We start from the raw sequence: 21,834 nt of genomic DNA, 5'->3' as shown, positions 1-21,834 counted from the left end.
TCCGAGAATCGACAGATCTGAAAATTTCTTGGGACAATTTGGTGAAATTTATCTAGAATGGAAGCTATATGGTCTGGAGGACAGAAAAGTCACATGTGGTTAAGGTATGAAAAGAGATTGTCGCATATCATCGAGGAGTTATCAAATATGTAATAATGTATTTCTCATTATAAAAGCAAAAATGACACAAGACTTGGAGAAACGCTTGTGAGAAGAATAATCTGTCGTAGAACGCACGTGCTTTGTCTGCAAACACCAACTTACTGGAAATAGTACTTCGCCACCGGTCCCAGAAATCAAGTAGCTGGCCAAACTGGCCCAGTCCTAGAACCCCATCAATTCATAGCAGGTCAAACTGCCTTGCAGACTATTTACTATACTATTAGGTGTTGCTAGTCAATATGGGCAGCCATTTTAGGAGGACAATCGGGCCAACAAAAGCATGTAAGCACAGCAGCAAGCAGCGCGGTCGGCCTTAAAAGACGAGTGTATGTCAGTAACGCTCATCATACGTTAGATCCTATGGTATAACACTTGTTATACTGCTCGCTAAAACGCTATCACATCAAAAATACACCAGCCGCAAAAGAGGATGTTCACAACCAGAAGAGCCACTTCAACACCCACAAAAAGGCCCTGATGGTGCCCTTGATCAGCTGCACAATCATAACGATGAGCCACACCATCCACATAGTCCCAAGAACCATCCATTCCAGCATTGCCCAGCCGCCTCGGCGGAGCCACCGCGACCTTTGCCTTCTTCTCCGCAACGTCAGGTCGACCTGATCATTCATTTCCTTTAGGGATAATGTGTGAGTGGTTGTGAGCTCGGTGCTGAAATTGTCTGCGTCATCAGCACAGCTGCGGACTAAGGGCGTGATGCTGGCATTGATCCTTTTGTCAATATCACCGATCTGGCTGTGCAAGTCATTGAAGGTTACGTCAGAGAAGCGGGTTTGAGCATCGTGTAATTGACGATTGGTCTTTTCGACTGAGGAGAGCAGCAATCTGGCGGAAATGACATGCTGCTGAGCTCTTGGTACGCGCTGTGGCGGAACGCCAACGACATCTTCAATGGCTTGCAAGAATTTTGGTGGGTTATCAGGTATCTCTTCTGCTTTCCGGGCAATCTCATTTGCTTTTACACCGGATGACAAAAGCAATGCTCGTACACGTGCGATATTCTGGTCCGTGACTGCTTCGTATTGCACCGTCACCTCTCTGTCAGTGATGCTCCACTGGCGCTTTCCTTCAATGGCGGGACGGTGCTTGGTCCCTTGTTGTGGCTCGGCCTCGAAACGAGCAAGTCCTGTTATCACGTTACTTGAAGGTCCGCCAGAGCCGACTTGGCCAGGAATGCCGAGAATATCATTGAGCCTCCCATGAGAAGTCATGCGTGCGCGAGAGCGACTTGTGCTACTAGGCTGAGAAGTATTGGTTTTGGACGGTCTGTTCTGGCGTCTACCACGCGACTGCGAGGGGGATGGTGATACACTCCGCATATCAATCTTCGGAGGAGCCAGGCGGTCAAACCTACTCGACCGAGATCGTTCTCTATGTACTTGCTGTTGAACCTGAATGGGATCGAGAGTTGGAGACGCCATCGGAGATTGGGGAGATTGATCGCCGTCTTTATTGGGAGATTTGAAACTCGGCAGGTTGTTCATGAAGTATCTTGGCTTCTCTGCACGGGTCGAAGGCTGGGAAGACCTACCAAGATTCTCGTTGTTCGTGGTAACTCGCGAAATGTCATTTGTACTGCTTTCCAAAGCTGAGATATCAGCGTCATCTGCATCAGATTCTGTAGATGTGCGGCTCCTAGTGGCCGAAGCAGGAGCCGAGTGGTCTCTGCCCTTTTCTTTGCGTCGAAGTATATCACTCGCCCGCGAGACTTGATTGCCAACCATATCCACAACCTTCCCTCCTTTCAAGAAGTTTCGAAATCTCGACTCTGGCTCATTCGAATCCTTCAGACTTCTGAGCGATCTGCTTTCGTGTAAGTAAGGCTTGTTCCTTGATTTGATTGGAGAGAGTCGATCGTCTGCATAGTTGTTCGTCGTAGCAACCTTTCGTAGATCGGTATCCTGATTTTCTTGAGCAGTATTAGACTTGGAGCCCGACAAAGGGCCTTTCAACTCCGCGCCAAAATCATAGTCACTGATCGCATTACTAGGGCTATCTGGACGACGAAGCCGCATGAAGGATCTTAAGTTGGTTCCCGATGGGCGCTTAGGAGATGTAGTATTCTCACTGGGACTTGTAGGCGGTGAGAGATTGATCGCTATGCTGGGAACAAAGCTATCTGTGGTAGGGGAGTTGGGTTCGGTGGAATCGAACTCATGGGATGACACTCGTCGATGACGGAGTAATTGATCGTCGAAACTCGTCCTTGGGCTTGAAGGACGCCTTCCAACAGGCATATCTGTCTTCATTCTCTGTGATAGGCTTGGGCGTTTTCCCGAAGATTGAGTCTTGTGTTCAGTTGGCGGAGAATTCTCAAGTGAAGGAGTATCATAGCCAAGCTGCGAAGAAGGGCTCATTTCCTGGCTTCCAGGAAGTTGCACGCCATCTGCCTCTTCGCTGGCCAGCATATCCATCATCTGCTTTTCCAAAGCGATATTGTCAAGATGATCTCGCTCCGTGTGATCTTTCGGTTTAGGTTTAGTTTTCTGTTCCCAATCTGAATCTTCTGACAAGGATGGCTCCCGAGAACGCGTGAATCCACGAGTCCATTTTGATTTGCGTCCTCTATCGTAGGTCATAGTGCTTACGTCAGAAGGCTTCAATTGATGCTTATTGTACTCTCTGCGCTCATTTTTGCTAGGCAGCGGATACATGCGACGACTTTCGGGAGATTGCTGCGCGTTGGAGAAACTTGCATGAGAATTAGTGCTGCGTACTGAGTCCTTACTCAGTCTTGTGGAAGGCTTGTCGTTCATTCCATACCCTTCGAAGATCTTTCGGCCTGCAGAGTCCTCAATATGCGTGATATTATCATCTTGATTCACCCAATAAGTGTCGGCCAGTAGATCCCAGGGAGAGATTGTCCAGTCATTGTAAGGCCTCCCGGGATGCTGTTTCCGTCGAGAGATTGATTGTGCAGTATTTGTGTCTTGAAGTTCATCGGTCATTACGAGCTTTGCATGACTCGAATCAAATGGTGGCAGTGGATATCGGTCGTCTACACGACTTATGCCATCCTCCCGTTCACTGATAGCTGAGTCGACCCATGGTCTCACTTTGCTAAGATCTTTCCAGCCATCCGCCTCTGCAGTCAAGGGTCTACGCTCGCGTAGTCGAAGCTTCCTGTTGCGAATATACTGCAGAGGATTGTACTTCCTACCAACATCAGTAAAAACAGAGTCCGATTCCGAGGCTTCGCGATAGGACTGCTTGCTAGATATATCTGAATTGATGTTGGGCAAATATGGTAGGAGTCTCCGATATTCGTACATAAGTTCAAAGCTTTCTTTTGCCTTTTCGGCACGAGAAAAGGTTGCATCTGATGCATCGAACGCGGATGGACTGCCTGGCTCTAATACCGGATTTGACATGAAGGAGGACTTTCGTTCACCCACGTTGTTCTGTGATATACCCGGCGAATGGCGCCCAAAAGTTGATGAAGATCGATCAGACCGCGTAGAAATATTTCGGCCGCCATGGCGCTGGTGCAACAGATGCTGCCGCAAGCTTCCGCCAGTAGTAACGTCTGGTAAAGCAAGGGTTGGTTGCCCATAAGAAGTCAACCGTCGATTCGAAGAAGCAGGCGCAGCCACCAAAAATCCACCGCTGTTGAAGTTTCGTCGCCGACTCTCACCCAAACTCAAAGCTAGGTTCACAATCTGTGTAGGGTCTGTATCATATCTTGAGGCAGGTCTCGCCTTGAATTGATCGTCGTCGCGGCTTTGCACAGCATTTGCAGCGTAATTATTTGCGTTTGTGGTCTGTATTCTGATATGTGGGTCCGGCTGGTCTGGCGAGTTGATCTCATCGGGTTGATTTGGCCTTAGCTCGCTAGCAAGCGGCGAGCTCCCTGAGGATTGCGTGTGACGGTCCTGTCTTCTGGAGCTGCCTCTAGCTTTTGGAGATGTTGCATTACCGTTGGTAGTCTTTCTTTTACCCTTTGCGATACTGCTCAGCTTGTCTTGAGATGTGGATGCAGTGTGATCTCTGCCATCAGTATGACCATCTTGTAACAAAGGTTCCCCTGAGGATCGCGGCCGACGTCTTTTTACGAAAAGCTCCCCAATATTATTGCTCAGCGCCGATTTCAGACCCCCTTTTGCGTCGCCGTTCATCTCTTTGCCTTGAGTGGCAGGTTTCGTCGAAGTTTTATGAGGGACCTCAACATTATCGAATTGACGATTCGATGGGTAAGGTGCGACCGCCTTGTCTGAAGGCAATGTCTGTCCGCTCGGTCGTACGGACATAAGCTTTCGTTGATCGTCTGTCGATCAAACGTAGATTCAGAGGAGATGTCATGACTATTTGTTCAACACTGCTTCTACAATAGAGTAGAATTGATATGCTCTTTCCGAGGTATTGGACAGAAAGAGGCTTGGCGTTTGAAGTCGACTTCCGGCACGATTCCGCCAGCCAAGAATTGTTGCTGCCCCTCGCAACGCGGGGGCAGCTCCTCCGCATTCCCTCCGCAATCCTCTGCTCACCGTCCCCTAACTCCCTTTCCACGACTATCTATAACCAAGCAACTATGGCAGAAAATGATGAGCCTAGATCTACTGTCGATGAGTCATCTATATCTCCAATTGAGCGCCGCAACTCCCTCGAGAAACACCTGCAAACACGCCCCGACCCCAAAGACCTGAAAGACAGGAACATCTTACCTCAAAGCAATGCTGCTCCGTCAGTATCTCTCTTCAAGTCTACAACTTGATCTTCGTGACAAATGCTGACGTACTGCCTAGAGCCCTTCAACAAGCGCAACTAGAGCTTGAGCGCAACCAAGCAACGGACGCACTGCGGAAGAAGCTTGAGAAACGCCCAGACAAGCAAGAACTCGTCGATCATAATATCTTGCCGGACTCTACCGCGGCTCCTGCAATCCAGGGACAGCAGAAAGAATTGGAGAAGCATATGCGCGCGGACAGCCTGGAGCAGAAGATTCAGCAGAGGCCGAAGCCGGACGAGTTGGTGAAGGAGGGTATCTTGAATAAGGATGAGAATCCTCTAAAGGAGTAGGGTAGATTCATGAGGTATGAATTGAAACAGGACGATCGAAAGTGGCTGCAGAAATGACGAGAGACGGAGAAACAAGAGCTGGATTTTGTGAGCTTGTGCGAATGCCAGCAGGGCATCATTTGACTGTGATAAGTAGCTGGCAGCAGGTCATGATATCTGATTCATCGTCTCATCTTACACATAACATCCTTCATCTTCCTAGTAGCTCTCGATTTCTTTCCTCCCCCTTCTCCTTCCAGCTCTGGCACCCATCCCTTAGGCCTCTCCCTTCCCCGAATAATCATGCCATACATCGCCTGCTCAACTTTCTGCACACATGTCCGCATAACGTCCATCTTGCCTTTCCCACTCTTCGGATCCAAAACAAAAGTTTCGAATGCCGCCCTCAAACCCCTCAAGTCCCCCACCACATCCCTCCCAACTCCTTCTCCGGCTGGCAAAGCCCCACTCGTCGCCATAGTCGTAATTGCGAAACGCATGATTTCACCTACCATGTCAAACAAGCCAAGGAGGTAGTCATCTTCCGTCAACAGCACGCCGGCTGGGATGAGATCCTGGGCAGAGGAAAAGGAGAGGAGGGTCTGAGTGGACAGATAGTGGTAGAAAGCGGTGGCCTCAATATATTCTTGGATTCCGCCGGTGATTTGGTGATGGTAGCGCCAAGCGTTAGGACCTGTCAAGTCGGGCGCGACGGCGGTGAAGAGGGCGCTGATTTGGTCGCGATGAGGCGTGATAGCCTTTTCTATCGATAGAGCAATGGGAGCAGCAAGAGTAGTGACACTGCAGGATTGTCAGCGGGCATGTTTCTCTACCTTTGGGAAGTGAGTGAATGTTCAATGAGACAATAGAAGTACCGTTGAAGTGAGAAAATCCTATGATGGTATGAGCTCTGGCATCACACTAACACCACATTTCGGCTTGATGCAGCTCACATCTTCTTGCTCAAGGCGGTAATATCGCGCGACGCCTTGACGACCCGCTCTCTACGATCATGATGCTCATCTAACTCACCACGAAAGCCTTCAAACAAGGACAGGAAAGGGCTTTCAGATGTCATAGGCATTACGGTCGAGGCATCCGATGGTTCGGTAATGTTGAGGCTATGTTTTACGCCTGCCATGTTGAAGTTACCTAACCAGGTGGCAGTCCAGGGCAGCTTGAGCCAGTAGTGGAAGATGGCCCCTGGGAATTGTAACTGTGTGGCTTGCGGGGCTTGAAGCTGAGGTGGTGGTGGGAACCGTGTGATAGATCTAGACTCTTCAAGATCGCTACTACTGAGCTCCCCGACCAATCAGTAACGTTGCCAAGGGCGGAATTGGCCCCCAATATTTGGGACTTGCTCCTTTGGGCGACTGCCTTGCATTCGTTGTCTTAAAAGAGTTCTCGGCTTCATTTCTTAGTACGTTAGTTGGTCAGCCTTTCACGGTACCCTCACTACTGTCCGGCCTCGTTGCAAGCCCATTATTATTAGTCGGGGCGAAGCAGGCTGGCACTGAATGGACGGGGATGTCGAGATCGTCGTATTTATGCAGTCCGGTGGCTATTATTGAACAGGGAAGATAAATGCTGTCCACCCTCCTCTCCTACTCCTCGCGTCCTTCGCATATCTATCTGTGTCCTGTCCAACGCCCTTCCCTCGTCTCACCAAACATCATTGAGGCCTGAAGTGTATCATCCCATCTCCATTGCAAGCTTCTCGTTGTTTATCAACTTGCGTTGCAAGCATCTCTTTTGCACCTTTCCTGTTAAAATGGCGCTTTTCATAACAGACCGAAGCATTTCGCGGACGTACATTTGGGTATGGATCATTCGCTGCATAGCGCTTGTCATCACACTCGCCGTCATCGGTGTGACCGCCGACCTCGCTGGCACACTCATGGGTCTCGAATGCAAATCCACTCCTAAGTTTAGCTTCAATATTGCAGCCGTATGTGCCCTTCTCTCCTATTTAGCCTGGCAATGACAAGACTGACAATCTCTAGGGCGCGCTCGCCCTCATTTTGAGCATCTATTCCATCCTCTCCACCGGCCCGGCGAAATTCCTTCGATTCATCCCCTATTCAGTGATCCTCCAACTGGTCTTCGACCTCTTTATCTTCGTTCTCTTCATCGCCGCCGCCGCCACCTCCCCAGTGACGCCCCTGGACCTCTGCAAAGCATGCGCCGCTCTAACCCCCGATTACGTCTACCTCGACACAGCCTCCGCTGCGTGCGCATACGGCTCCGACTACGACTACACCTACACCGACGACGGCTCCTCCTACAACGGAAAACGCAGCCTCTTCAAGCGCAAGGGCGGCAGTGGCAGATCCAAGAGCAAGTACTCGAGCTCTGACAACACGAGCGGCGGTCTCATCCCCGCCCGCATTGCCCTGAATGCGCTCATGGTAATCTTGATGTTCGTCTGCCTCCTCGCCACTATCCTCTGGTTCTTGAAATCCCGCAAGCAGACCGCAACCACTTACCCCCAGCCTCGGCCCCGGCCCCGGCTACTCAGCCAGCAGCCCAACCCTTCCAGCCCGAGAAGCACGAAGAAGCTGGCCTCGCTCAACCGCCACCTGCACCTGCCTACCAATACAACCAGGGATACCCACAACAGCAGCAGCAGCAGCCACCGCCGCCCCCACAGCAAGATTACAGTTACCAGCCGTACTCAATGACCGGGCCGCCACAGAACAATGCGATCGTGGGCGGTGCGCAATACGGCCCGCCGAGGAGTGTGAGCCCCGGGATGCCGAGCCCGATGTATTCGGAGAATCCTAGCCAGGTGGGTGCGCAGCAGGGGCACCAGCATCAGGGGCAGGGTGAAAAAGGAACGCCAAGTCCCAGCGATCCGAGGATAGAGGTCGCGGAGTTGCACTCCCCGGACCTGGGAGAGCAAAAGAGGAAGACGGCTATTGAGAAGGCTTAATAGTCTCATCGTCTTTTTGAAAGATTGTTTGAAGCATTTCATAAGCCGTGGTTCAACTCTGTTGAATATGTTAAGTGGATGCGACTTGCTGGGAAGGAAAGCATACTGCGCGGCGCTTTCACCTGCACGGATAGGATAGGATAAGCCGAGCATGGACTGAGATGAATGGATGTATAAACGCACGCTAAACTGAGACAACTCTCACTTACACATTCTAATGTCAATCTGTATGCATCGCGAGTTCTGTGTATGGTGTTTTACATATGTTCCCCCGCCATTACACCACAAAGGCTTATCCAACACCGCTGCCTCCGTTTCCCATGCCTTTGTCCACGACATGTACTGTACCGTACCCTCAACATCTACGCTGCAGGCTTGCGCCCAATGTCTACTCCTTCCCACCCCCACACCACCAACGGACCTCTATGACGTATTAGGAAAGGGGAATGAACCACCAACAATGCATCGCTTGACCAAGCCACCACCTCCATCTCCCTTTCTCACCCCCCTGCCAGGTCTCTGCTCAACTCCATCACTTGAAACCCCCACTCAATCCCGACCCCTTCCTATACCTTGCATCCGACTCGGGTTTGCGGTGGAACTTGTCGACCTTGGCTGCCTTCTCGTGCTTGATGACCGGCTCGCCGTATTTCGAGTATTGGCGGTCTTCGTGGTGGGAGTGGGAATGGTGGCCTGAGGAGCTGTGGCGGTGGCTGTCGTCATCGTAGCGATGGGAGTGGGAGTGGGAGTGGTGGCCTGAGGAGCGGTGGTCGGAGGAGCGGTGGTGGGAGCGGTCGTCGTGGCGGTCGTCGCGGGAGTCGTGATATTGGGTGTGGGAGCGGTGGCCTGAGTGGTGGTGTGGGGAGAGGTGTTTGTCTAGGGGGAGGTTAGATGGGAGGGATTGGCTGGTGCGTGATGGATGGAAAAGCAGCGGTGGAGAGGTGGAGAGGAGGAAGGTAGAGGATATTTTGACGTTGACGATCAATGCTAGAGACACCGTTGGGAGCAGGGATGAGCATACCTTTCGGCTCGGCGGAGAGATGGATCCTGCCCGAGGATTCATATTTGGTCGACGGCATAATGGCACAATGGTCTTCAATTAGGGATAGAGAGGTGATCAATCGCCAATGATAGACAATCTTCGTGAATGTTCTTGTAGGAAATGCCTGCTTTGGGGAATCTGGACACAATTGAACGTCGATGCAGGAACAATTGCAGAATGGAGAGAAGTGAAGCACATGTTACAGGCAAAGATGATATAAGTACTCCTTCTTGTAGACACATTGGGAGTAGCACCCAGGCTTCAAGACTCATTCTCACACCGAAACAACTCCGGCTGCTTGCTTCCTGCCTGAACGCTAGTCACCGAGGACCCACTGTGAATCTTTGCAAAACAATGCTGTGTCGAATTGAGAGTTCAATCGCCCTTTGTCACAATTTTGTCACAGTGTACTAAGTTTGACGAACCAATAAGCTCCAGGCATCCATCGACGTTCAAGGCGAAAACAAATCATCAAGGGGTACGCGGACGGATATCGGACGGGGCTCTACCCAATAAAGCGCAAGATGCTCTCTTCTCCCTCGGTGAAGATTACTGCGGTGATAGAACCGTTGCTGCGGTGGGACGAACAGCCCGTGGGTACCCAAACAAATGCGTTCGAACTCCTGTGACAAAGGTTAATCTGCAAACTCGGGGCAGACTGCAGCGGGCGATGCAAGGGCATGTGCTCTCCCATGGAAGGCAGCCGATTTGCTATATTGCCGCAAGAAGCCAAGGGTATGAGTCTTTCTTCTGTTGATTTGTGTCAAGCGCTGCGTCTGCCTGGGGGTTTGAAGTTTATACAAAAAGCGGAAACTTTCCGACTGCTCGGTGTGGCCCGCCACAGGTGTGGCTGACAGTCGATTTGCCAGGCGTTAGCCACACAGGAACAAGGTAGCCTCAAGGTAGCCTTCTTGGGTTGCAAACATGCTGGAGACGTAGGATCAGGAGACCGGCAATGTCAAGCCTTGCTGCGCTTCATCCAAAGTCTCATTTCCTTGAATACGATTCTTTGTCGTCGTGAGCCGTGAGCTTGGGCCAGCTTTGCAACACGTAAGCAGTTACAGGCAGATGAATTACTCACTGTCAAATGATGAGTCTTAGAGAAGCCCCATCAGACTGCCTTGCCAAGCACAAAACCTGACATTGGTCGATATCTTGAACATACGCAAATGCTGAGGATGAAAGACTCATTGAGCCGTCCAATGATTTGCCGGATCTTGCAGGATGTCCTGAGGGAATATGCTGTGCTGGTGTGCGAATTTGCCTTCGCACGTAGTTCCAGGGAGTCGTGCGTAGGCAAAAGAGGAGCATGAAGCAATTCAGACGATTCGTTTGATGCTACAAACCGCATGCTGGCTGCACCGATAGGTCCACATGCGTCTTATTGGTTGGATGAGTACTTGTGGTCCATCCAGGCGCGTATGCCATAGAGATTGAGCCATGGTAGTATGCCGTTTCACAGAAACTTTGCTTGCTTGACTCTTTGTCCGACTGGCCAACTGCATTGCAGACGTTCAGAGTTAACCAAACGTCTCTCATAGTTCTTGTGCATAGTTGTGACCCCTGCGAGGCTTTGTTCAATGTTCAGGGCCGAGGTATCCGCTTGCTGCTAGTCAAGCTGAGCTTCGGCTGATTTGAGACCAAAGAGAAGACTTCGTCCAATCTTCACATGTGTATGGCAACAAGGGCAGCCGGACGTCTTGCCGCTTGGTTCGGGCAGACTCGCCCTGTAAATTGCCTGTACAGCCCCGCAAGAGCGGATCTTTTGCAAGGCTAATTCAACCTAAGCGCCTTGCCTCGTTACTTTAGAGCATCGTGCTCAGCTTCTTGGGTGAAGCATTCCGGCTGTGCACCTGATTGGGCTTGTTTAGGCTTCCATTTGACGCAAACAGCCTCACTTCTCCCTCTTGTGCACCGCTCCAAGCCTCTCAGGGGGTGAGTGATAATAAAGGTTCCCAACCCTCTCGTTGATGCTTGTAAAGCCTTCCTATCGTTTGTCACTCTCCCCGGCAAAAGGCGGTGCTCTTGTGCTCTGCCTCTCGGTCATTGGTGCTGGGGCTGTGAAGTTTGCAGGTCCGCAGGGAATTAACCAAGGAGTCCTCTGAGCCGTGTGTAAATAGCCGTTCAGAGAGTCCGTAGAACATGAGAGGGTTCGTGCATTTTTCCGTGCTTCTTGTTCGGCGGGCTGCTGAATGACGGGTTGTATTCAGGGAGACTGCGTTTGTTACATGTTCATTCGCCTCAGCCTGATCTCATTTAGGTTTTGTCTTCAATATCTTTCATTCTCTTGTTTTCAGTAGAAACTGATTGAGCGTCTGATGTTGACATGACCCCGCCTTTGAGTTGGGGTAATTCCCGTTGCATCGACCGATCGCGTTCTGTTCCTGCATATGCAATCCAACCTCAGTCTAGGGCGAAAGGAGATAAGATCTTCACTCTTGCCAATCAATGTATATGTCGAAAGGATAGGCATACTTCCCTAGACACTGCTGTTCTGTTTTCTTCAGTCAGCAATGAGACGAATCGACAAGACAAGAGTGTTGTCAGCGCAGTAAGTGCTCGCAGGTTTGCACTTTGTGCGTTGGGCTCATATGAGAGTGAACTGAATCGTGCACCAACATTCAAAATTGCCCGGTACCTGTAAAGGCGCCACGCACAAGGTAGGTGTCATAGAAAATTATCAATTCATAGCCTCAAAATGTTGAGGGGCGAAACAGATTCGTTCATGTGCAAACCCCCGCGAATGCCTCATTAAATTGATCAACAACTTAGGAGTATATTTGCATCAGCTAATAAGAGGACTCAAAACCTATCTGAGCACAGAAGACCAAACCCTTAGGCGTCCGCCGTTGGTCTTTCTCCAGAGGTTGGGAAAGAAGACTTGAATTGCCCTCTGCCAATAAATGCAACCAAAAAAGCTGTCGGATCTCGGGTTAACATGAATACTTGCACATTGCGAATGACGGAAAACCTTCCAGCGGAGGAATTGAAATGATCAACAGTTGCGGAAAACCAGATACTGGTCCTCAAGCAATGTATCACGGCACCCAGCCAATGCCCCCAACCCATTTACTCCGAGCTATCCGGCATTGCAAGCAATCCCTCCCTAATCCCGTCTCTATCACCGCGCACGTATCGCAGACTCGCCGCCTGCAATTCCTGCATGTGTAATCTCCCACTGGATCCACTTCATCAGCTCCCCCCATACTCGTGTCTTGATCAAGGAGAAGAGGGGCTTCACAATCTTCACAGCGGCTGAAGGATGGGGGTGGTGCTGCTATTGGGTGGCTTGAGGTCGAAGGTGGAGGCGTTGTGATAGTCCAAAAGTTGTGCAGGGAGCCTTGACGGGGCGCGCTTGAGGAGCCAGACTGGTTTGGCTGGTGGGGAGATGTTGTGGGTCGTTGTAAAGGCGGGGAGCGAGCGGCTGAGAAGAGTCTTTGATATGTGTTGGCTGTTCGTAGACATGTTAGTCAATCGGCTCCCCAGCATGACATTGCGCAATGGGAGGATAGCGTACCGTGTATGGTATCCTCATCAGGCCGGTTGTCACGATGCCTCTTTCGAGTTCTAGAGTCGAGGTGTGGAGAGTCTGTATATCTTTCGGATGTCGCATTGGGCCATTGCGGTGCATGATCCGTCATGTTCACCTCGGGGCAAGGGCTTGCAGACGCATCGCGTGACCATTGAGTCGCCATACTTGATATGGAAGAGGGGAGCCCGTAGAGTCTGATCGTTTGCGTTTTGTCGCCATCTTCAATTGACTCTCCTAGAGTACGGAGGGTGTGCTGTTTGATGTAAAAGTGTTGAAGGATCGATAGAAAGGAAAGAGGCTGGACGGTTTCATGTCATCATTGACGCGCTCAAAAATCACGCTTGCCCGAAGAGGTTAAATTGCAACCTCTCACTATATCGATGATCCTCGAGCCACTCCTTCTCGGTGCTGTTCGAGATATGACGACTAGGACAGCGAGTCATGCTGGTAGCTGGTACACTGGTGATGGTCAGGTGCTTTCGGAAGAGCTTGAAGGCTGGCTGAACGATGTCAACTCCCAGATTGAGGACGTTGGGAAGATACCACTCGCGGGTGCAAGGGTGATCATTGCGCCGTACGTGAGCCAGCAGCGTATATATGGTTTTCATTAGGAGCCTATCGCTGATCGGACAGACCGTAGTCATGCTGGCTATGCATACTCAGGTCCTACCGCAGCGTGGGCGTATCAAGCACTCGACGTTTCCCAAGCGTAAGTAGCATTAGGCTGGGTCTATTTTATTTCATCGTCCTGAGGTAAAGATAGCAAACGCGTCTTCCTCCTCGGACCATCTCATCATAAATATTTGACTGGTTGCGCACTTTCGAAGCACGCCACATATGCCTCCCCCGTCGGAAATCTACCCCTGGATAAGGATACTATTACAGCTCTGAAATCGAAAGGTCGGCTTGACGATATGTCCACGGGCACTGATGAGGCGGAACACAGTCTCGAAATGCACATTCCCTACATCTACCATATGCTTTCCAAAAAGTTTGATCCTGCTCACTTACCTCCCCTTGTTCCTATCTTGGTTGGCAATACGAACCCGAACACCGAGAAAGCTTTTGGGTCTTTGCTCGCACCGTATCTTGCCGATCCAGCCAATATCTTTGTCATAAGCAGTGACTTCTGTCATTGGGGATCACGTTTCGGATATACCTATTATGTACCTCGTTCATCTACGCAGGTAAGAGACGGCCATGAATTGAGCAAGCGAGATTCACCATCGGACCCTCCAATCAATGAAAGTATCGGACGCATCGACAAGGCTGCTATGGAGGCCATTGAATCTGGCAGTCACGACGCTTTTCTTGCAAATTTGCACGACACAGGCAACACCGTGTGCGGGCGGCATCCCATAGGCATAGTGATGGCAGCAATTGACTCTCTCAGGCAGGAAGCAAAGTTGACTGAGGACCAGGGCTTTTTCCAATTCGTAAGATATGAGCGTAGCAGTGAGGTCAAAGAAGCTCGAGATAGTAGCGTGAGCTATGGGTCGGCTTTTGCTGTCATGTAATGTAGATGATTGAAAGCATGAATCCTGAAAATAGAAACCCTACAAGCCCCCTTTTCGCAGGCTAGAATTTACTTCCCGGGCAAACTTCGGCTAGTGTTCAGGGCATCTCCCGGGCGCGATTAGGGGCATTTTTGACCCAGGATACTCTATATCAGCTTTCTACATAGATCGCTCCCATCGTAGAGGGGGCCTGTGACGAGGTAGGCTCTTTAACACAGATGGATTCTTCATAGGACGCAAAGCTTACAGCTCGATGGCTCTTGCTCCGATTTTCAAGAAAGCGTATTGGTCATTTGTTATTCTTGGTGCATTGTATTTCTGCTGCCTATTCCTTCTACTTAACAGTTGGATTCAGAGACAGTACGTTCAACATGCTGTTCCATAATACCAACGTGGGTTCATTGTCAACAGAGCGTTATATGTTCATAATCTCAATACCAAATGGTGGCATGATCTAAACGAGCCGGTACAATTTGGGTTCCTTAGTAAGTTGTCTATGCTAGGAAATATTTCTCACCGGTTGTCGTTACTGAGCTTCGGTGGGAAAAGAAAATCAAGTTTGGCCATTCTACTTCAACACAACGGACGGAGAACGGCTCCATGCATGGCATGTGCTTCCACTTGGGCTCTACGATGAGCACGAAGAAGCGCTTTTGCGGGAGCCGACTGGGATGATTGAGCCTTATGAGTCCACCCTGGCTTTCAGTCTTCTAGCTCAAGATCCAAAGAGCAGACTTGTTATTAGTTGTGAGTAGATAAATCTCATGCTTAGCATCTTCATACGAACCTTCCCTTGTCCGGCACAAGATTGCGTTGCACTTTTTCCTTATCGTCAAGAACAACCAAATTATCAAGTTTGGCGTCCATATATTTCTTCGTGCTCTGATGCTCTACCTCCCTCAGACCATTACCAGACCTGCTAACACCCTCCCCTCCACCCAGTCCACGGCAACGCCGGCCACCTCGCTCAATCACACCGCCCCGCCGCCCTCAGAGCCCTCTCCTCCGGCTCCCCTCACACCACCCACGTTATAGCCCTCGACTACCGCGGCTTCGGGCACTCGACAGGCTTCCCCACCGAATCCGGCCTCATAACCGACGGGGTCTCTCTACTCACCTATATTCTCAATCTCACCTCCACCCACCGCTCCCTCTCTCTCCATCTAAACCACTAGACCCCTCACGGATCATCCTCCACGGTCAATCCCTCGGCACCGCCGTCGCCGCATCAGTCGCGCACTATTTCTCATTCCCCAAATCTACAACTAAGGCACTCGGCCGCCCCCTCCACTTCCGCGCTCTAATCCTCGTAGCGCCATTCACATCCGTCCCAGCCCTACTCACCAACTACGCCATCGGCGGCATCCTTCCAATCCTAGGTCCTTTGCGCAGCTATCCGAATCTCCAGCGCTTCTTCGCGAGCAAGGCCGTGGATACGTGGCAAACCAGCCAGCGCTTAGCGGCGCTCATGAAGGGAGAGACGCCAAGAGCGGTAAATTGGGCGGTGAAGGGGTGGGGTAAAATGGTGGGTCAGGATTTGGGCAAGGGGGTGGGTAAGGGAAGAGACAAGGGGACGAAAATCCATCTCATCCACGCCCGCAACGACTTTGAGATCCCCTTCACTCACAGCCAAGACCTCTTCTACGCGGCTGCGAATGCGACGGTGGAGGGAAAAGGGATGTCTAGACAGCAGATCGACGCGGTAAAATTGCGGGAAGGGGATGGTGTTGAGTTGTGGAGGGCTGGTGGAAGGGAAGAGGGGGTGAGGGAGGTGAGGTTGGAGATTGTGCCTACTGGAGGTGAGTTGGTTTATTTTCAACCCTTTCGTGACGGGGAAAGGGACGCTGATTTTGGCGGGTTTGAAGGGCATAATAAAGTCACTATGTTTCCTGTGGTTGGGAGGGCGGTTATGAGGGCTTTCGAAGAGGGGTGAGCTGGGCTAGAGGAGAATGCTGGGGATTTTGGTTAAGGATGAAACGTCTTCAGGTACTAATGTATACAGGAAAATTAATCCCTTTGCATTAAGTTTGTCAACATGCTTCGCTTTCTGTTCGTGCATGTCATCAATCCAGTTTAAGTAGTATGTCTTTTAGCTAAACTAAATAGCTCAAAAAGCTTGCCTGAATGTATGCACTAAGCAGTCAACGGCATCATGGAACTCGGCGGCTCATAGAACGGCCTGACCAGACTCCTGTCTACCTCCACTGCCTTTCTCTTTGCGGTTGCAGCTACCTTCCCCCCTTCCTCTCCTTCTCCACCCGCATCCTTGCCCCTGGGCAACCTCAACGGTAGATATACTACCTCTGCGGGCTGCATTCGGTCAAAAATCCCTTCCATATACTTCCTCACTTCCTCCGGACTTGCCACAACCTTCCTCAGATTCTCGAGCATTCTTGCGTTGGTAGCCGATAACCGCATAGTCACCGGTTGGTAGTAGTTCTGGCTGCCCTTGTAGTGTTTGCTACTAGCTCCCTTTGTAGCAGTGGAAGTTGCGGTGGTTGTGCTGCCACGCCGGATAATGAGGAAGGAGACAAGGACTTGTAGGTCGCCAGGGAGATATTCAAGGATCGACTGACGAGGGAATGTAAAGCGGTCGCCTATGCCATTGAAATCGAAGACAATAGATTGCATGTCAGCTTTAGGCCGCGGAGGCGGTGGGTGAGTACGCATCGGTGGGAACTGAGGCAAAGGCAATGGATTTGGCAAATGTTGGGTAGTTGGTTCGGTCTTGATCGGCATTTGAGGAGGTTGTGGGGCACTCAGCGTTTGTTGCTGCTGTGATGTTGCCACAGAGACGCCATTTGATGGTGACATGTTATCAGTCGACGGCGGTGGAGAGGCATTTGCACCAGGTGGGGGTTTAGGAAGATTGTTTGCCTGTGAAAGAGGATTGGGTGTTTGTGGAGACTTCAGCAAGGCATTAAGCTCGTCAATATGGCTTTGGAATTCCGCAAGCTGTTCTGGCGAGGCGTTGCCGGCTGCAACAATCTTCATGAGGCTCTTTAGACGTGGATCAGACGCGGCCCGTGTGGCTAGCATTTGGATGACTGGGTCAGCAGATGGGGCTTCTCGAGTCTTGCTTTCATGGCTTCCTTTGCTCGACGTAGATGGCCTTCGAGACGTAGGAGTAGGGGTAGAGTTGGGTATAGGGAATTGATTCAGTGGTGGGGGACTTCGCGCATCCAGGTTGGCAAACCCCTCCTTGAATGGTGGCAGCGACTGTTGTGCCTGGGGATGCGGCGATAGACGTTGATCTGAGGTACTCGTGCCCGTAAAAGGAGGCCCGTATGGTGTAACATAATTGCCATTATGTGAATAGGGATTGTATTGTGAATATGTCTGCGGCGGAGGAGGGGCTACAGGAAGTTGATAGGGAACAGTATTCTCCTTCACTCCGTAGAGTGTGATTTCAAATGCATGTGGTTCAATAACCAGAGAACAGGTGCCTAGCCTTGACATGGTCGACTTCTCGGGTTGAGGAGTGCTTTCCATGCTCTTCTTCTTCGACGGCTTGGTCCAATAACGATCGAAAATGCCGTCGTTCATCCATTTCTGGCGCGAGTGCTCGATGGCCGCTGCTAGAACCCCACTCCCTGATATTGACTGGAAGTCTTTGTCAGGTAAATTCTCATCTTGTGGCTCCGACAGAGTTGGCATGGCTTGTCCCTCTCTTAACTTCATAGGAAGACCGTCTTCGACAGGTTCAACCGGCTTGGGGGTGTGCTTTACGGGTTTCTCAAGAGGTGGCGGCGGAGATGGTGTTAGAGCGCGCTTCTTTGGCGGAGGTTCACCGCGAAAGCGGGTTGACATTCGACGTGGCTCTGCCATTCTCACGACAGGTGTTGATCTCACGTCGAGGTGTCGTAGCAAAGAAGGAAACTACGTTTTTAGGGACTACCTTACCCTTAGGGCCTTGAGGTACTTCTAACGCCGGCTACGCTAGCGACTAGGGTTGCTCAGGGGTAATGGCTACTAAGCCGTGAACTCCTTTGGCGGTAGGTGCAGCCCACAACAACAGGTAGTATTGTAAAGACTTGACTTTCAAAGTCTTCTCTCCTACAACCCTTGTGTAAAAATTCTATAGTCTTATCCTCTGTTCTCCTTATTGTGACTATCGGAATTCCTATTGAATTGATCCTTTGTAAACGTATTCTGGTACCGCTATTCCTATTGCAAGAAGATGGCTTTAAATGGCAGTTCTCACGAAGGATCACGTCTTTTACCACCCGCTCCTTCTGAAGGGGCTTCCAGGAAATCTTCAACGAGTACCCTCAGAACAAGCCCGGGGCCTTCGTACCAGCAAAGTCAGGCCCCACCACGTGCAACTTCTGCCACTGAGGAGTATCGCCAGAATGTGGCCTTGTATGAGAATCCTCGTAGTATTGCTTATGCAGCCAATGGACCCGATATTTCTAAAGCGCGTACCCTTCACATTCGCGGTCGGCGCAACGGCAAGGTATATGCATCCGACAACAAGACGGTCCTGTACACATACAGGAGACGGCACTCGACGCGCCCGCAAATCACAGTGTACAATGGTGACCGCTTGGTTGACGACACAGTCATCGGAACCGTTGAGCTCCCTCCTACCTGGGAGCTCCAGAGCGTATTTGTCACCGTCAATGGGAAGAACGTCGACCTCACTCGCCAAAGCATGGACGTATGGCACCGCATGACCTCTTGTGCCCAGCCTTTGCTTGGCCCGTTGAACTGGGGTACAAGACAAAGGCACCTTCGGCGACACTTATACAGCCGATCAGAAAGGGCCATCGTCCTGCGGCGGCCCAATGGACTGGACGTGTTGGCGAGATGTGAGGGAGGACGTAGGCACACGAAGTTGCACGTGCTCCCAATGTTGCCACTTGACGAGTCGCCGGGGTTGTTAGACGAGGTTGTTGTGACTGCAATAGCTAAGATATATTATAACATTCGTTTGCGTAGAATACAGAACGCCAGGGCTCAGCAAAATACGTCAATGATGATCACGGCATCATGAGAGAGGTTCAAGCAAAAGATGCTGTAGTCAGTATCAAAAGTTTGAACCGACTTCTTGATCCAACCAGGTCAAGTAAGGAATTGAAAATATAGACAGCTTTCACTGATCCTCGCAGAAGCAAAACGACCATCACAAGCCGTTTCTTGGTCAATCACCTGTGCATCTCTTCGATGTCTCAGCGCGACGTGGCGTTCCCACAGAGGAAGATGTAGTGGAAGATCAGCCTGAGTCAAGTCATCAAGGCCTCCAATGAAACGACAGGGCCGTCGAAACATCTATCTAGTACTACTTTTGACACGAGGAAGGCTCGAGGAGCTTCCTTCACAATTGGCACACATAGTCTGAGAAATAGCATTTGATAACGAAGTGAGCCTGTGGCATGTGGCCAAGCTCGATAAGCCCGAACGCTATCCAGAGACCGAACACAAAGCGCTAGCAAAGTTGAGGCGATAAAGAACGTTTGACAATGTGGCTCAAGTCCGAGTGATCGCAGTCTGGCCTTAGCCTGGTGAGTTGGTTCGAGGTTCGTAGCTAGACAGGCTGCGGCAATTGTTGTTACTGATGGATATTTAGTAGCAGATGACACTTGACTGAACGAAGAGGAGACTGGACGCCTGGTAGAGGTTATTAAGGGTATAGAAATTAGCCTTGAAAAGTTTTCTGAGTGCGTCGTGCGAGTGTACAAAACATCCTGCGTGATCTGCACGCGAAGTAGTGACAATAATAAAATCCTCTGATACTCTACATATCTTTGCTGTGGCCTCGGGTCTGATAGCTGCCTTGAGATGGCAGATTTGATCCTATCCAATGATAAGCACGACATGCATGGTTTTCAAAGAAAAGAAATCAACCACAGAATGGAGTTCCAACTAAACCTTGTCAATCTTGTAGGTGGTCGGAGCATCAGTTGACAAACGGCCAGAGTCTGATATGCTATCGCTTCTTCAGTCCATACTTTTTCAGCGCACGGTTCTTTGCTCTTTTTGTCCCAATCAAGCCAAGACGTAGAGATGAATATGGCAAAATTGACGACTCAGCAAATGCCGGAGCGCTAGATTTACTCACAACGCAGACACCGACCGTTATAATACTAAGCTGTGAGAATTGAAGCTTTTTATGGGTACGCCAGTCCTTCCGAAAACAAGAAAGCACCAGACCTTACCTGAAAGACTTCAACTGTGGGTACGTGGAGGTCATCAATATGCTTTATCACACCAATACCACATGTATCGAAAGTATCATTCTAACACGTTGCTTGCCGCTACTTTTATCGTAATTCTGCCGTCGCCTGAGCAAGAGCCTTGCAACTCGACAAGAACCCCCAGATGTGGGTAAATTGGTACTCGCAACTTTGCTGCGCAAACGCCGGACTGTCAGTCACGCAGCCATCGTTCAGCAATATTGTGTCGAAGCCTTTCATCTGCGCATTGAATGTCGTGGCCAGTACGCATTGATCGGTGTTCATTCCCGCAAAAAGCAATGTGCGGATTCCCTTGCTCTCGAGAAATTCCGTACAATCGGGCATGGCCTCGCACATGCCCGAGTTTCTATTCTTGTGATACAGCACGTCTGGTAAAGGCGAACTCTGGCTCTCATTGAAGGCTGCAGCCAGTGGATCGGTGAGAGCGGCATTCTATGTGCCTTTGATCAGGGCCCGTCCAGCATCAATTTTGGTCCCATTCTCCAATGTGACCTCCCCCAGCTCCTGCCCTGGTGCATTCACTATCCGTCTCTCACCGGCCTGCACAAATTCAGCCGCGCTCGCAGTGGTCCGCTCACGAAAATCGATCCCGCATCGGCCATTCTGGATATTACATGTCCAGCCGAAGACGCGAATCTGCTGGGGAGGCAGCGACTTGATATCCTCGTCCGTCAGGCCCCAATTCAACCACACGATTTGGATCCCGGCTTTTCGAGCAGCGGGAATACCGTACTTGAGAATTGCATCCTGTGCTTCGAACATTTCAGGAGATAGATCTTTTCTCAAGGCAGGACTCAGTGTAAAATTTTGGACATCGATGATAAGAAGTGCGGTCTTCGCGGGGTCTATAGTGACATTGCTGACCTGACATTCGAGATGGAGACTGGATGGCACAGGATTCGAATCAGGATTCGGAAAGCGCGACAGATCAAAACCCTCCTCAGGCGACCAAAGCCAAAAGTTGCCTGGGGAGCCCACCATCACCTTACCGCCCACTAACGATTCGTTAGGAGAGAGGGTCTGTGACTGAACTGACATAGGGACGGTATTACGATGAGACTGCTTGAGAGCAGTCTCTAAAGCTTTAGAGCAGCTGGGTTGAGACCACAATGAAGATAGTTCACGTACTTTTATAATGCGGCACGTGCCAGGCCAAATACATATGCTTCTCTGTTAAACAATGCAAAAGCGGGAAACTCTCGCTTCGGAGCGTGCAGAAGCCTGCTGCCCGACTTGGATGGAGATTGTATGAGCCTCGGAATAACAAATTCCGGGCTATAGAGAATCTATGCCACCACCATCAGAAATTACCACCCGAATTTGTTGTTCTTGTAGTAGGTACTTGAAATTGAATTTAAATGCTGGGGGTACCCGAAGCGCACCCCAAAGCTTTAACATAGCTTCCATGCCACGGAGATTGTGGCACTCTGATCGTC

General features: G+C 50.5%; 7 protein-coding genes across 7 annotated transcripts; 3 read left to right on the top strand and 4 right to left on the bottom strand.

The window, feature by feature from the left end:
• Nucleotides 1–596: 596 nt before the first annotated feature.
• KY384_001849 (uncharacterized protein) lies at nt 597–4,430 on the bottom strand (the record flags this gene model as incomplete). The annotated part of the gene is made up of 1 exon (XM_044810375.1): nt 597–4,430. The coding sequence occupies one exon, from the start codon at nt 4,428–4,430 to the stop codon at nt 597–599; it is 3,834 nt and encodes a 1,277-aa protein (XP_044672349.1).
• A 281-nt stretch (nt 4,431–4,711) lies between these two features.
• KY384_001848 (uncharacterized protein) lies at nt 4,712–5,199 on the top strand (the record flags this gene model as incomplete). Its single annotated transcript, XM_044810374.1, has 2 exons — nt 4,712–4,863; nt 4,926–5,199. The coding sequence occupies 2 exons, from the start codon at nt 4,712–4,714 to the stop codon at nt 5,197–5,199; spliced, it is 426 nt and encodes a 141-aa protein (XP_044672348.1).
• Nucleotides 5,200–5,360: 161 nt separating this feature from the next.
• KY384_001847 (uncharacterized protein) lies at nt 5,361–6,319 on the bottom strand (the record flags this gene model as incomplete). The annotated part of the gene is made up of 2 exons (XM_044810373.1): nt 5,361–5,979; nt 6,132–6,319. The coding sequence occupies 2 exons, from the start codon at nt 6,317–6,319 to the stop codon at nt 5,361–5,363; spliced, it is 807 nt and encodes a 268-aa protein (XP_044672347.1).
• Nucleotides 6,320–6,949: 630 nt separating this feature from the next.
• Nucleotides 6,950–8,110, top strand: KY384_001846 (uncharacterized protein; the record flags this gene model as incomplete). The annotated part of the gene is made up of 3 exons (XM_044810372.1): nt 6,950–7,126; nt 7,182–7,586; nt 7,718–8,110. The coding sequence occupies 3 exons, from the start codon at nt 6,950–6,952 to the stop codon at nt 8,108–8,110; spliced, it is 975 nt and encodes a 324-aa protein (XP_044672346.1).
• Nucleotides 8,111–13,064: 4,954 nt separating this feature from the next.
• KY384_001845 (uncharacterized protein) lies at nt 13,065–14,201 on the top strand (the record flags this gene model as incomplete). The annotated part of the gene is made up of 3 exons (XM_044810371.1): nt 13,065–13,275; nt 13,348–13,393; nt 13,448–14,201. 3 exons carry the CDS (start codon nt 13,065–13,067, stop codon nt 14,199–14,201), a joined length of 1,011 nt encoding a protein of 336 aa, XP_044672345.1.
• A 2,133-nt stretch (nt 14,202–16,334) lies between these two features.
• On the bottom strand, nt 16,335–18,029 carry KY384_001844 (uncharacterized protein; the record flags this gene model as incomplete). The annotated part of the gene is made up of 1 exon (XM_044810370.1): nt 16,335–18,029. One exon carries the CDS (start codon nt 18,027–18,029, stop codon nt 16,335–16,337), a length of 1,695 nt encoding a protein of 564 aa, XP_044672344.1.
• A 2,801-nt stretch (nt 18,030–20,830) lies between these two features.
• KY384_001843 (uncharacterized protein) lies at nt 20,831–21,436 on the bottom strand (the record flags this gene model as incomplete). Its single annotated transcript, XM_044810369.1, has 1 exon — nt 20,831–21,436. One exon carries the CDS (start codon nt 21,434–21,436, stop codon nt 20,831–20,833), a length of 606 nt encoding a protein of 201 aa, XP_044672343.1.
• Between the last annotated feature and the right edge of the window lie 398 nt (nt 21,437–21,834).

The sequence above is a fragment of the Bacidia gigantensis genome, assembly GCF_019456465.1.
Source record: "Bacidia gigantensis strain McMullin 20006 chromosome Unknown contig_134, whole genome shotgun sequence".
Lineage (NCBI taxonomy): Eukaryota > Fungi > Ascomycota > Lecanoromycetes > Lecanorales > Ramalinaceae > Bacidia > Bacidia gigantensis.
Note: the sequence above shows the minus strand (reverse complement) of the source record. Positions and strands in the feature narration are given on the sequence as shown.